Here is a 15,596-nt window from a genome sequence, read left to right on the forward strand (position 1 = left end):
TAGTATACCTCATGTAGCCTAGCTAATAGGCAAATAACTTCTTAAAAGTAAGCACATTAATCCGCTTTACAAGGGGTGTAGAGCCTAACTGACATACATAAGTGGCGCGTGAGTTTCAAGTTTGGGGAATATCATTCTCACCATAAAAATGCACCTTAATAATAAAAGCATTACATGCATAATCGCATTTGCATCACTTTTGAGAACGTTATTTTCCCGCTAATTGATTGCATTTTGGAACATTCACGCTTATACTGCAGTGTGTGATTTGCTGTGCTTATAATGTTAAGAAATAGCATAATAGTTTATCAACTTTTTAAACTAAACCCTCTGATCTGTTGCATCAACCTCATTGCTTTAAAAAAAAATATGATACAAGTGGTTGTATTCATTTGGGATCTATCACATCCCACAACTGTTAGACTATGTTTTGAATATTTATTTCTCGCACAGAAGGACAAGTTAACCAATAGAATAGGTCAACTTTTGTACTTTGGAGGATAATAGATTGACATAGGCTAGTGCTTTTGCTGTTCATTAGGCCCAGTCGGCTTGTTGGCTGACAAAAACTAAATGTGGAAAGTTCTTTTAACATCTTTAATATGCGCCTCGGAATTCGATAAAAAGGACGCGCGCAGTTACGCCGCTGATGTGTCGGTCTTCACTTTTATCTTACTTCGGAGCGGCGATGCCTGTGAGAAGGACCCGATCACGTGACGGGCATTAGCTAATAAGAATTGAGGCATCTGAGAGAACCATGTGCGTGAGCACACGATTAGCAGCCGGGATAAGGGAATTATAATTATTATATTCAGCCCAAGAGCACAACGGCCACTGGCCACAAAAGGCATGGATTTGTTTTAGGGTGCGTTACGGCCACACAATAGGGACGCCGGCGGGTAATTTGAGGCATTATTAAGTGCTTGTCAAATTGTGAATGAGAGACTGATGAAGTGTGTGCAGCCTGCGGAAGAAACAAAGAAAATCGCATGCCGTTCATGCAACTTTTTTCAAATCATCAGCCCTAGAATGTATAAAACAATGATACCCAACGTTTGTATCACAACTAAAGTTGCATGAATAACTCAAAATTAAGCATATAGGAGGACCTGTTTCTTTGTTAACAGCTCAACACAGAATAGCTGCATGTGCGCACTCCCTCAGAAATCGTTTGGAGAAAATATCCCTTCTATTTTATTCAGCTATGTTCAATTGTATTCTTCACACTATAAAACAATGCCACGGAATTATAAGGAAATCTTTGTCTACTAAATGAACTAGTGTAGCCCACAGCCATATGGCATAGCCAGATCAAGACCTAACTTAAGGACAACTCAGAGTATGATATTCTGTTCTTCTGAAATAGACTACATTTTCTTCATGTTTCTTTAGACCTGTCCAAAATAAATAATGCATTTATTGTGATGTGTAGGATATATTAAATTGATTTATTAGACTTTTTAAAATGTAAATGTTCCAAAGGTCTACATCAGTGGCTTGTAGGTTATGCGTAGAAGCCAGGAGATGCTAAATATGTTTATGTTAATTAACGGTCAATTACAGTGAGACCGGCAGTTATTTGCTTGACAATCACCGACTGACAAAATATAATGACCGCCACTGCCCTAATTCTGAGAAAGATACATTTTAGAATTTGACAGAGAGAGACAGAGATGTATAAATCAACCGTTTTGTCCTCTCGGAACAGCCAGCCGGTCTGGGCTCTGGAGAAGGTGATGGACTTGGTGGAGAGAGTGGCAGAGTAAACATCGCTGCTCATAAGGATGTCCACCTCTTCCTCTGTTTCCATCTCTGACTCCTGGAACACAAGGAGCCACCGCCACGTTGGTCTTCTGCACACACACACACTTCACAAAAACAGGGCTCACAGAATTCAGAAGCTAGGTGCCCCGTTTTTAAAGGAGGAATAAAAAACTGTCAGGGTCATTAGCTAGAGAAGTGCAAAAACAACAACTTCAGCATCAAGTCGTGTGTCTCACCTCGTGGTGTATCCGTTGGTACACCTTCTGTTCATTGTCCAGCACCACAAAGGACTCCGAGGGGATGGCGTCGCCATTGAAGATGAAGCTGAGGTCACCACGTTGGCACTTCATATCTGTGAAGTCTATGAGAGTGGTGTCCAGTCTATGACCATAGAGAAAGAAAGGTTGAATTTCAAACCACTTCATGGGTCAATATAATGTCAATAGCACCAGTATGAGCACATTAAAGCAGCACATATTGCCTCCAGTTCATACGTATGCTTAATGATTACTCACATCTATATAACTCCTCCACACCCCTTAAAAACCAAAAGAAGATTGAAAGAAGTAATGAGATAAATGAGAGAAAGAGCGTGAGGGAGACACACACCGAGTATAAGATCAAGGACACTTCCTTGTTACCAAGGAACATACAAATTAAAAGAAAAGCTTTATTCGATAAAACTAAAGAATTGAAACTTGGTTTCTAAAAGCTCAGACGAATTTTGCTTTAATGGTTGCCATGGGAGACAACCCATTTCTATGTTTTCCGAGAAAAGCTAGTTTCAAGAAGTAGTGGAGAAATGAGGTGTGACAACAAAGATAAGTAACTAAACAATTCTATGTGCTGCACATAGACACGAAAGGGAGAGTGAGAGGTACGACAGAGCGGAGACTTTCAAACATTGGAATGTAAATTAAGTTATGCCTTGGCCCCCCTCTCCAACTGACATTTTGAAAGCCTGTTAGAGAACTTTCTTTCTTCACCACCCACTCACCACAACATGCACACACTTTCATGTGTCTGAGAATAATTATCCCTGAATCTCCAGCGTTGCATAGATTCAGAGCAGGGGAGAATTGGAGAGGAGGGGTGGCAATTTGTGAGGCAAGTAACCTAGCAACGCCTGAAAACACTTTCATTTGTCTGTCTCTGTGTGCGTGTGCGTGTGTATCACGGTATGCCAGAGCTGCGTGTGGTAAAATTCAGGCCCTTTGAAGAACAACACAGTCTGAACCTGGCTTCTTGTCAATGAACACTGAGGCTTGTAAAGCTTAGCACCACAGCATACATTAACCAGCCTGCTAACAATTAAGCCAGATAACCTTACTGTATTCTGTATAGTCCAACTGGTGAATCGTGTTTCGCTACTGGATGGGGAATAATTGAATGTGACGACTTGGCGCTGGGCCAATTATAATGGAGTCTGTAGGGTTAGGGTAGGTGGTGGTTCTCTCTTTCTAAGTGTAATTATTTGGAGAGGGATGACGAGGTAATAGATCTGCAAACAGATGCCGTGCTGCTCAGTCACAGCAGTGCAAGAACCGATTTCACACTCTAGTTAACCGTTCTTGTCATTAGCCACCGTGCTGGGGTTGGCTTTACAGAAGCCCATGAAGCTGGGAGAGGGTGTAGTGTTCAAGGCCAGGAATTTTTACTGAACTGAAAAGGGCTCTAAAAGCTTGAAAGGGCTTCAATAAAGGGTTTTATCAAGGCATATTGACCTTTATTATCGTGGGTTTTACCATATCTCATTGACTTTTTCAGTATAATACTAAAGCTGAGGTCATCACTCAGGAGAAGCACCATTCTAATGTTGTTGGACAGAGGTGGCTCCTTGGGTTTGTCCATAGGGAAAAACTCAATTCCTGACTGTTTCTGCATTTAACGAAACTGCATCTCTGCCCTACCAAGACTACGACAAGATGGCTGAAGGAGAAACAGACTGGCACCCAACCAAAGCTAAAGATTGGTGAAGAACAGTGTATTGATTTTGAGCTGCGGAGGAGGAGAAGCAACATTGTGCATTGTGTGTGTGTGGACAAACTTTGAACAGGCTGTAACAGCTGAGACCAGTACAGTACTGGTCAATGAATCAGTGATCCATGATGGCACACCCGTCTCTTTATTACGTGTTGTAATCTGTTTGACATGCTTATTTGTTACAATGATCTTCAAGCAAATTGTTGCTTGTTACAACATCATAAAAACAAGGGATGACTTGACTCACCTGATGTTGATCCCCTGTTTGTAGATCTTACAGGCGTCAGAGGGCAGGATGCGGGAAAGCAAAGGCACTGCAACATGGGGAAATAGATAGTCCTAAATTTAGAAACTCCTTAATAATGATCATCACCAACCACTTCAAAGTTCCTATATTCCCCCTTTCAGAGCCCATATCTGCACAGGCATATGCAGTTCTGCAGTTTAATATTTAACACTCTTTACAAGCCTCCACCAGACTGTCATTAAATAATGATTTCCAAAGATTTCCTACACCTTATCAAGGTCTCAGTTACAGAACTATAAAAGAGATGCGGAAGGTATTATGTGACTGATTTAGGTTATGTGCAAATAGGATTTGAGACCACTTCTGACCCTTGGAGGGCACCACACTATTGTCCATGTTCCAATAATTACGTTTGCATGCTGTACTATATTGCTTCATTATAAACTGGGTGGTACGAGCCTTAAATGCTGATTGGCTGAAAGCCGTGGTATATCAGACCGTATTTTTAAAAAATAAAGGAGATCCGCACACTAGGAGCTCAGATTCGAAAATATTTTATGTCCAACATTTCGACAAATTGTCGAGGTCACCCCCTCTCCTAGGGAGGGTGACATGGCATCGAACATGTCACCCTCCCTAGGAGAGGGGGTGACCTCGACAATTTATTGAGAGGCTGCCTGGATCTTTAATTTAAAGACCCTTGCTCCCTTCGGTCTCAACGTAGACCTTCATCTGAAGCCATTCTTGTGATTATTGTGATTTTGCTATTGTAAATGTTTGTAGGCTTATGTAGCCAAATTGTATCTATGATCGTACGCTATCCATTTATGTTTTTTGTATGCTATTTTAATATATGAGAATTAACCAATGATATCAGGCCACACCTGGCCATGATTACAGACACCTGTGTCTGTCTTTTGACACTATATAAACGAGTCATCTCGCAGTGTTTGTCATTATACCCTGATGAAGACAGCTTGTCTGTCGAAACGTTGGACATAAAATATTTTTGCATCAGCTTCTAGAGTGTGCGGCTCTCCTTTCTTTTTTTAAGTGTTCCACTCCGCTAGCCAGCACCTCGCCTAAATAGTTGTGTGTTTCTTTCGCCTCTAGATTATATCAGACCGTATACCATGGGCATGACAAAACATTTATTTTTACGGCTAATTACTAATTACGTTGGTAACCAGTTTATAATAGCAATAAGGCACCTCGGGGGTTTATGGTATATTGCCAATATACCACGGCTAAGGGCTGTATCAAGGCACTCCGCATTCCGTCTTGCATAAGAACAGCCCTGGTATACTGGCCATATACCACACCCCCTCGGGCTATATTGCTTAATTCTAATGTATATATAAGTATGCCAGCATGGATATTGGAACAGAGCCTACGAATGCCATGCGTGCCAGCAGTGCACCTCTCTCTGAGAGGAAATCAATTCCCTTTGATCTGCACTAGTACAGACTGGACAACGTGTCTGTTTTATCCCCAGAATATTGAAAAGGACTGCTGGGGTCCTGGTCTCTCAATGTCTGAGGTGAAACGTTTAGAATGTTGCAGATAGAAATGGAATGAACAGAGCTGGCACAATTCTCTGTTAAATCTGTTCTGCACTATACAATTCCATCTGAATGTTCTGTGATGTTTCACCCTCCTGAACAGTGATAATTTAAAAGGCATCTTCCAATGCATTCTTTGCATTTGAGCCCTTGCCACACAGGTGCACTTTGCTCCATCCCCTGTCAAATTCTACCAACTCACACAATCAGGATCCCTTTCTTTACTGTTGTGAACAGTCACACAATCTTTACAAGCAGGTCAATATGTAACATGGACAGAGACATGTGAACACACTCTTGACTTACACTGGACATTCAGCCAAAGTCATTTGGGACATTTGTAACATTATTTTCTCTATAAAGTATTCCAAGAAACGATAGGCATTACGTGAATAACGCATCTAAAAATAAGATGAATTGATTCTCTCTCTTGCGCTCGACCTCTGAATGCTCGGCTATGAAAAGCCAAATGGCATTTACTCCTAAGGTGCTGATCTTTTGCAACCTCTATAACCCCTGTGATTATTATTTGACCCTGCTGGTAATTTATGAACGTTTTAACATTTTGAAGAACGATATGGCATTAATGACAATGTTATAATCGCTACCCAGCACAGCCAGAAGGGGACTGGCCACCGCTTGGAGCCCGGTTCCTCTCTAGGTATCTAGACATTGTGGTTTTCCTAGACATTGTGCTTCTACATCTGCATTGCTTGCTCTTTGGAGTTTTAGGCTACATTTCTGTATAAGCACTGTAAAAAGGGCTTTATAAAATACATTACATTACATTTGATTGATTGATTGATTGATTGATGTACAAGTTAATAGGCCTTAGTAATGCTGGTGGTGGGATGTTGTAATGATGTATTGCCACCACCAGGCGTCTGTCTTTCTGTCAGTGTGGGGAGGGGCGAGCCACTCCCTCCAGAGGATTACCTCAGGCTTGTAAACAATCTCTCAGCATCCCTCTATTCCCAACCAGCTAGGCAGAGAGCACTCACTGACACCCACATAGCTGGACTCTCATAGCACCACATTAACACAAACACACTCTGTTTAACAATGTCAACCATGCTAGTATTTCAACTTTAATCTAAGTAGATGCACTCTGTCGTTAAAAAGAAACTGATTAGTTGTAGTGAGTAGGCCTGGTTGTGGGTAATTTGATCATGTACTTGTGTGGAATGCAAAGCAAACTCACCCCAGCTTTGAAAGTCCCAGTGAAGCTCCAAGTAAAAGTCTCCCAGCTGGAAAGAAACAGAATATCAATTTCATTATCAATCAAAATACACCAGAGTAACAGAGGAAAAGTAGACCTGACAGACATTACCATATCAAAGATAGCCTAGTTGAGCCTCATTTTCTTCAATGAGTTTAGAATCTAATATGTAGTTAAAATGCTCTGAAATGACACAGCTGGCCCACCTAATCTCACAGTACTGACCAGAAATAAAACCTCCCGTGATGTAATATTAATAATAACGCATCACATCTCTGAGAAATATAATCCCCTGGAGTTAAGAGAGAATCTCTCTCTGATATCACAGGAATGATAATATCCTCTCATCTAACACGGGAGAGAACTGCTCTTTCATCCCTTTCCTCCATCGCTCTCTCCTTCTCTTCATCACTCAAGTTCATCCTCTTGGGGAGTCACAACTGACCTGGTAGTGGCTTATGCCCAGGGCACCAGATGTTTATGCCCACAGAGTTCCCTCGACAACATCATGCCAGCCACAGTGCTGCAAGGCTCCCCAAAGCCCAGACTATCAACTGTGTGTGTGCGTGTGCAAGTGTGTGTGTGGAGTGGAGAATCTGCCTCCCCTTGTGTCGTTAGAATGTTTATGAGAATGTCACCTTTCATTCAGGTTGACCCATGCAGGTTGGCCCATGTTGCTGTCTGTCTGCATAATCCCTGAGCGTAGGCGGCTAGGGAGAGGGCATATTCACTGCATGTAGAGGGTTGTTCTCTGGGGGTGCTTTGTTGTGATGAGAGTAGTTAGTGTGTGACTGAGTGACTGATAGCGCCTGGGTCTGTGTGTGTGTCCAGCGGAGTGGCATTTCTGACTAGGAGGAGCAAGTACAGAGCCTGCACCGCAGCACAATGAATCATGCTTCATTTCAGAAGAGGAGAAAGATGGGGAGGGTAGAGGAAGGGAGCAGAGGATACAGGCTAGAGACAAGATGGGGATACAAGATATACAGAGGTAGGATCTTAATTTAATTTAAGACAGTTTGCTACATCAGGGAAATAATCCTGCAGCAACAGGAAATCTAAATGATTATGTAGACATTTTTGTAGGGGTAGTTGTTAAGTGGAAATTGCAGACTTCAGAAGCCTTTTTACACCTCAAATAAACTACAAGGGATCAGGGATATTAAATAACAACGGGGGAAAGAGAGAGAGAGAGACTCAGTGCCGTACCTCTTTGAGGGCGTTCAGTAACTTTGGCCTCTTGTCCGCCACACTTTCTCTGGATTGCTGTTTCAGCTTCCTTAACAGCGCTGTGACTGACAGAGAGAAAAACAGAGAGAGCGAGGGGTGAGACCACAACTACATACGGCAATAACAATCATCATTACTGGAATCTCTAGGTATTGGAATCTCTAGGTATCTCTAGGTATCTCTTCAAGAGGAAGTATCCCATCAACTGCATTGCACATTGCTAAATAGAGGATCACATTTCACCATGCAAACTGAATTGAACTTGACCCCAATCTACACTGTATGCTTTTAAAAGCTTAGTTGCGATGTCTGAATCATTTGGTGTCTGGGTAGCTAAGCATCACATCATTCAAATCTTGATCACACAGTACAGCATTGTACAGTATTAAAGCACATGACACTGTCAATGAATTTCAATAATGGGAGAAACACACCTACTGACTGCTAATTCTAGTCCCTGATATACACTATATTGACTTCCCAGAGTGAAACGGCATAACAGGACTTTACAACCCCCACCAACTACACTGCCGGTAGGGATCACATCTATTCCAGGAAGTTCAAAGAGGGAAATGAGATGAACAATAAAGTGGACCATTAATGAGATACCTCTGTTAGCTCTTTAATGACCCGAGGGAGGACAAACAGAACAGAGACTTTTAACCATGACAACCCAGCTTAACAAGCTTTCAGCCTAATTCCTCTCGTTTTCATTCAAATAAGACCGAGCTGAAACAGCCACACCCGACTAACATTTATCTGTGGTTCAAAGAGAGAGGTGGGAACAACTAATTGCAATTATAGGAGGCGTCAGGGGGTTAAATGACAATGTGAGCAATCCACGTATAATATGCTTTTAGAAGAAAACACAGTTTTTATGAAATCAAAACCACAAACCCCCAATAAAAGGAATGGAATCATGACTGTCGCAGACAAACCATATAGTGTTTAATTTGGTCATTTCAAATGCAGGGGCTGAAGTAGACCTAATCTGTCCATTCAATCACACAGGTTGTTTTCCGAACAAACACACACACAAATCCCACAATAATAAGCTAACTGTAGGCCTACACATATATGCTTTATTCTGTGCATCCCAGGAAAATAACCTCTCCCTCAATGTCAACAAACCGAAGGAGCTGATCGTGGACTTCAGAAAACAACAGAGGAGCACCGCCCTATCCACATCGACTGGGCCGCAGTGGAGAAGATGAAAAACGTCAAGTTCCTCGTCGTACACATCACTGACAATCTGAAATGGTCCACCCACACGGAGTGAGGTGAAGAAGGCGCAAAACAGTGCCTCTTCAACTTCAGGAGGCTGAAGAAATTCGGCTTGGCTCCTAAGACCCTAACAAACTTCTACAGATGCACCATGGAGAGCATCCTGTCGGGCTGTATCACCACCTGGTACGGCAACTGCACCGTCCGCAACCACAGGGCTCTGCAGAGAATGGAACGATCTGCCTAGCCTCCAGGATATCTACAGCACCCGAGTCACGGCCTGTTCACCCCGTTACCATCCAGAACACGAGGTCAGTACAGGTGCATCAAAGCTGGGACTGAGAGACTGAAAAACAGCTTATATCTCAAGGCCATCAGACTGTTATATAGTCACCACAAGCCGGCCTTCACCCAGTACCCTGCCCGGAACTTTAGTCGCTGACACTTGCCGGCTACCACCCGGTTTCTCAAACCTGCACCTTAGAGGTTGCTGCCCTATGTACATAGTCATGGAACACTGGTCACTTTAATAATGTTTACATATGGTTTTACCCACTTCATATGTATATACTGTATTTTAGTCAAGGCTATCCTATTCAACTATTGCTGTACATATACTATTCTATCCATGTATTCTTCAGATAGAATTGATAGTATATCAATATACTGTACATAATGTCCACACATCCTATCATATACAGTACCAGTCAAAAGTTTGGACACACCTACTCATTCCAGGGTTTTTCTTTATTTTTACTATTTTCTACATTGTAGAATAATATTGAAGACATAAAAATTACGAAATAACACATATGGAATCATGTAGTAACCAAAAAAGTGTTAAACAAAACCCAAAAAGATGTTATATTTCAGATTCTTCAAAGTAGCCACCCTTGATGATAGCTTTGCACACTCTTGGCATTCTGTCAACGAGCTTCATGAGGTAGTCACCTGGAATGTGTTTCAATTAACAGGTGTGCCTTGTTAAAAGTTAATTTGTAGAATTTCTTTCCTTCTTACTTTGAAGAATCTCAAATAAATGTTGATTTGTTTAACACTTTTCTGGTTACTACATGATTCCATGTGTTATTTCATAGTTTTGATGTCTTAACTATTATTCTACAATGTAGAAAATTGTACAAATAAAGTAAAACCCTTGAGTGAGTATATGTGTACAAACTTTTGACTGGTATTGTGTGTGTGTAAATACCCCTTGACTTTTTTCACATTTTGTTACGTTACAGCCTCATTATAAATATACACACAATACCCCATAATGACAAATCAAAAACAGCTTAATTTTTTTGCCTTTTTATTTTTTTTAATGGAAATTCACATTTACATAAGTATTCAGACCCTTTACTCAGTACTTTGTGGAAGCACCTTTGGCAGCAATTACAGCCTTGAGTCTTCCTCGGGATGACGCTACAAGCTTGGCACACTTGTATTTGGGTAGTTTTTCCCATTCTTCTCTGCAGATCCTCTTAAGCTTTGTCAGGTTGGATGAGGAACGTTGCCGTACAGCTATTTTCAGGTGAAAAACACCCCCACAGCATGATGCTTCCACCACCATGCTTCACAGTAGGAATGATCCAAGGTTTCCTCTAGACGTGACACTTGGCATTCAGGCCAAAGACTCCAAATGGGCTGTCAAGTGCCTTTTACTGAGGAGTGGCTTCTGTCTGGCCACTCTACCATAAAGGCCTGATTGGTGGAGTGTTGTAGAGATGTTTGTCCTTCTGGAAGGTTCTCCCATCTCCACAGAGGAACTCTAGAGCTCTGTCAGTCTCCCCCGATTTCTCAGTTTGGCCGGGTGGCCAGCTCTAGGAAGAGTCTTGATAGTTTAAAACTTCTTCCATTTAAGAATGATGGAGTCCACTGTGTTCTTGGGGACCTTCAATGCTGCAGAAATGTTTTGGTACCCTTCCCCCGATCTGTGCCTCGACACAATCCTGTCTCGGAGCTCTACGGACAATTTCTTCAACCTCATGGCTTGGTTTTTGCTCTGACATGCACTGTCAACTGTTGGACCTTATATAGACAGGTGTGTGTGCCTTTCCATAACATGTCCAATCAATTGAATTTACCACAGGTGGACTCCAATCAAGTTGTAGAAACATCTCAAGGATGATCAATGGAAACAGAATGCACCTGAGCCCAATTTCGAGTCTCATGGCAAAGTGACTGAATGCTGCTAATGAAACTAGGCCACAGGGGCCAAGCTCTGTGGCCAAACACACACACGCGCTGGGCTATGTTTTGGGGGCCAGGCATCTCTCTGTTTTTCTCAGGCCTGGTTGCCTAATGAGAGGCGACAGGCTATGGATGGGCGAGCCTCCTGATCCTCACCGCCCCTCGGTGGGAGAGAACAGAGAGGGGAGAGGAGGGAGGAATAACTCACCATCTGCCCACAGACCACCCAGCATAAATGGGCCGAGCTGACACGGACCTCAACACTGGACCACCTCTCTATAATTAGGCCTAGGCCTATTCACCCTCATACAGACCAAATCATGGCTATAGAAGCAATAGAAATAGAGCCATTTCCTGTCTGAAAGGGGTCTGGAATGTTAATAATAAATCATAATAGATAATGTATTATTAATGCTAAAGAATCCACCACATAACCAAGACCTGAAATAATATTGTTTATCCAACACGCCTCCACCAGTGAAAAATTAACTACACCTGTCAGCCAGCTTTCGAGTAGCAGGGAGAGGACAGTAAATATTGACACAGTGTAAGAACAAGGCAGCACTAGGCTTCACTGCAGGCAAAATACCTATTTATTATTGGCGGTACAACAGAACAGGTTAAGCTAGCAGTCAGTCATAGACAGAGCAGGGCAGGGTGCTCCAGTTCTCCTGCCACATCAGCGGCTATGGGACAAATCACTTCCATCTCCATTGGGCTTTGATGGCAGAATTCCCCTGCCATTCTCATCAAAGCACCCAGCAGGGCGCTGGACAGTAAAAGCCCCATATGATAAGCCACCATAGCGCCAAACCCAGGGGACCAGAGCCTGCTTTTGAACTATTTCATAGGCTGCTGCATTGTGATTGATGTGAGCACTTAGGGCTAGATGTCAGCCATCTTAATGAGAGTAATAAACTAATGACTTTCATGTGATTATAATGAGAGAGAAATAAAAAGCATGATTGTTTTTTACATGATTTTAAAAGATGGGGAGGGCAGTCACTACAAAGGATATGTAATTCAATATTCCATCATGTGAAGTGAGATCAACAGAACAGAAACAGTAGAATTGCTAGCTAGTATCCATTTCCTAGGCTTTTGTGTCTCCTGATGGATGGTGGACAACTGTCCATCCATCTATCTCACGCAGATCTAGAAAGAGACACCTATTAACACCATTAGGCAGAATATTTTCATTTAGTTAGCATATTGTGACTGAGGCGATAACCATCTTCAAATCAAACTTTATTTTTCACATGCGCCGAATACAACAAGTGTAGACCTTACCGTGAAATGCTTACTTACAAGCCCTTAACTCTTCTTGAACTGCACTGTTGGTTAAGAAAATATTTACCAAATAAACTAAAGTAAAAAATTATAAAAAGTAAACAAAATAACAATAACGAGGCTATATACAGGGGGTCCAGGTAATTTGTACATGTAGGTAGGGGTGAAGTGACTATGCATAGATAATAAACAGCGAGTAGCAGCTGTGCACAAAACAAATGGAGAGGAGGTAGGGGGTCTTGTTCAGCAGTCTTGTGGCTTGGGGGTAGATGCTGTTAAGGAGCCTTTGTCCTATACTTGGTGCTCCAGTACCGCTTTTTATTTCACCTTTATTTTTTTTATTTCACCTTTATTTAACCAGGTAGGCTAGTTGAGAACAAGTTCTCATTTGCAACTGCGACCTGGCCAAGATAAAGCATAGCAATTCGACACATACAACAACACAGAGTTACACATGGAATAAACAAAACATACAGTCAATAATACAGTAGAACAAAAGAAAACAAAAAGTCTATATACAGTGAGTGCAAATGAGGTAAGATAAGGGAGGTAAGGCAATAAATAGGCCATGGTAGCGAAGTAATTACAATATAGCAATTAAACACTGGAATGGTAGATGTGCAGAAGATGAATGTGCAAGTAGAGATACTGGGGTGCAAAGGAGCAGGATAAATAAATAAATACAGTATGGGGATGAGGTAGATAGATGTGCTGTTTACAGATGCGCTATGTACAGGTGCAGTGATCTGTGAGCTGCCCTGACAGCTGGTGCTTAAAGCTAGTGAGGGAGATAAGAGATATGCTTGCAGAGAAAACAGTCTATGACTTGGGTGAAAAACATTTGGAATCTTCCTGAAATTGAGGAAAACTTCACTCCAAATAAGACCAAGAAGAAGATGGTGATGGAGAAGATAAAAGGCCTATCTTCACATCATGAGACAGCAGCTAAAATGTAGGTCTTCCTTTAGGTCCTCAAATAGGCTACTTTTTGACTGCTCTGCACTGTACTGCCAAAGGTAAGGAAAGGTCCTTCTGCTCTTTTGTACTGCCGCAAGCCAGGGTGTAGTTCACTTCTCATCCAAACAGGAAGTTGCTTCAGGCTCAAGTGTGACAACACCTCAGACCCCTATATGGAAAAGTTGTTCCCTGCCTTATAAAAACTAGAGGAAAGAAACAGTGATAGGCTTTTAGTGAGCACACAAATTCGACACACAGTTAAAAAAAAGCATGTGGACTGTGGACAAGTATAAAAGGGAGAAAACACATAACTATGTTCCTGCTGTAAAATTGACTAATTTGCTAAATCTGCTACCTGCCATCTGTGGTGAACAAAGCGTTGACCAACTTTTGGTTGTGAAACAACCGGCTAACTTGTGAAACAACCGGCTCACTTCTGTTTTGGATATACAGTGCTTTCAGAAAGTATTCACACTCCTTGACTTTTACACATTTTGTTGTGTTACAGCCTGGATTTGGAATGGTTTAAATTGAGATTTTGTGTCACTGGCCTATACACAATAGCCCATAATGTCAAAGTGGAATTCTGTTTTTAGAAATGTTTACAAATTAGCGGCCCAACTTTCACTGGGGACATGACCACACCACATTCTGAAATTGCATTTTTGTCCCCCCCAGTTTCAACATTGTACTGTGATACATTAAGGGTGGTCAGGTAGGCTGTTTGGCGGTCTCACCCGGCTGGATTTAGGACCACGCGGACACCACAGAACGTGCAGACAGGCTGTGTGAAGGCAAAGCTTCTGAAAAGCTGGCTTATGGGAGAGAAGAACAGAGGCAGGTGCTGTCTGTGTGTGTTGGGCATTTTCTCTGAGTTGTAAAAGCAAGCAGTGCAGAAATTGGCTACTCTTTATTTGACTGATGCAAGGTAACTGCTGTTTGACTTATTAACAGGAAGTAGCTAATGTTTCATCCCCTCTCGACTGAAGTTCTGTCTGAATTGAATGATTTTGCTACAGTAGCTACCACAAACAGTTCAGCGATAGCCTCTAGCTATCTCAGTATCTGTCAGGTAGCAGTATCTAACAGCTGTTGTGTGTATGGAAATATTTTGTAGCCTTTGTTTTGTCCTGTTTCAACAGAAGTAAATTAACTTGGCTAGTTTTCACCAGTTGATGTAGCTACCATTAGAGCTAGCCAAAAGTTGGCTAACGTTAGCTAGCTTACTAACTTAAGCCTCAATCACATTAGACCTAAATCAACTGATGAAACCAGTGGCCATACGAATGAAGACAAATATTTATGTTTTTTGACAGCGCAATGTGAGTTTTTTATTACAGTCAATATAGCAAAGTAACGTTATTAATCTGTCAGTTTCCCTAGCTAATTCCCTACTTTTCACACCGACACGGCTTAAACAGCTCTACAGGCTTCAATGTCATGGTGCACAGTCAGTACACAACACTATGCTCATCATGTCTTAGCAGCATCAGATGGTGACAGGAGTCCCAGCAGGGTCAGACGGCCAGGGAAGACTAGTGAATTTTTCAGTGTATTATAACAATCAGTGAATTGATACAAAGTTCCATCTTGAGTTAATGGTAGGCCTACAGTAGCTACATGACTGCAGCTTAAAGCTACATTCTGGGATCTGGGAATAATGGTAACTTCAATTATTGAACCATTATATTATCCAAGGATAGAATCCATGTATAAATGTACACCAAGGTAATTCTTTGTCATGCTTTATAGCAGGATCAGATGGTGACAGGGGTCTCAGCAGGGTCACCAGGGAAGACCAGTCTGTGGCATCACCGAGGTGAACTTTTGCAGATGCAACACTTTATTCTCTCTGTGCAGCAAACACTGGACAAGCCAGAAGCTTCAAAGATTGAAACTATTTTAAGGAAGTCTGACAAACCTCCAAAGT

General features: G+C 41.9%; 1 protein-coding gene across 2 annotated transcripts in view; it reads right to left on the bottom strand.

The window, feature by feature from the left end:
• Positions 1-15,596, bottom strand: part of ankrd13c (ankyrin repeat domain 13C) — a 57,089-nt gene that overhangs the window by 12,823 nt on the left and 28,670 nt on the right. For both annotated transcript variants that reach the window (XM_039000962.1, XM_039000961.1), the window contains 5 exons: positions 7,982-8,067; positions 6,758-6,803; positions 3,995-4,061; positions 2,001-2,145; positions 1,688-1,819 (listed from right to left, as the gene is read on the bottom strand). In XM_039000962.1, the coding sequence (XP_038856890.1) occupies positions 1,688-1,819; positions 2,001-2,145; positions 3,995-4,061; positions 6,758-6,803; positions 7,982-8,067 (476 nt within the window). The remainder of the gene's footprint in view (positions 1-1,687; positions 1,820-2,000; positions 2,146-3,994; positions 4,062-6,757; positions 6,804-7,981; positions 8,068-15,596) is intronic.

This window comes from Salvelinus namaycush, chromosome 9 (assembly GCF_016432855.1).
Source record: "Salvelinus namaycush isolate Seneca chromosome 9, SaNama_1.0, whole genome shotgun sequence".
NCBI classification, from domain to species: Eukaryota; Metazoa; Chordata; class Actinopteri; order Salmoniformes; family Salmonidae; genus Salvelinus; species Salvelinus namaycush.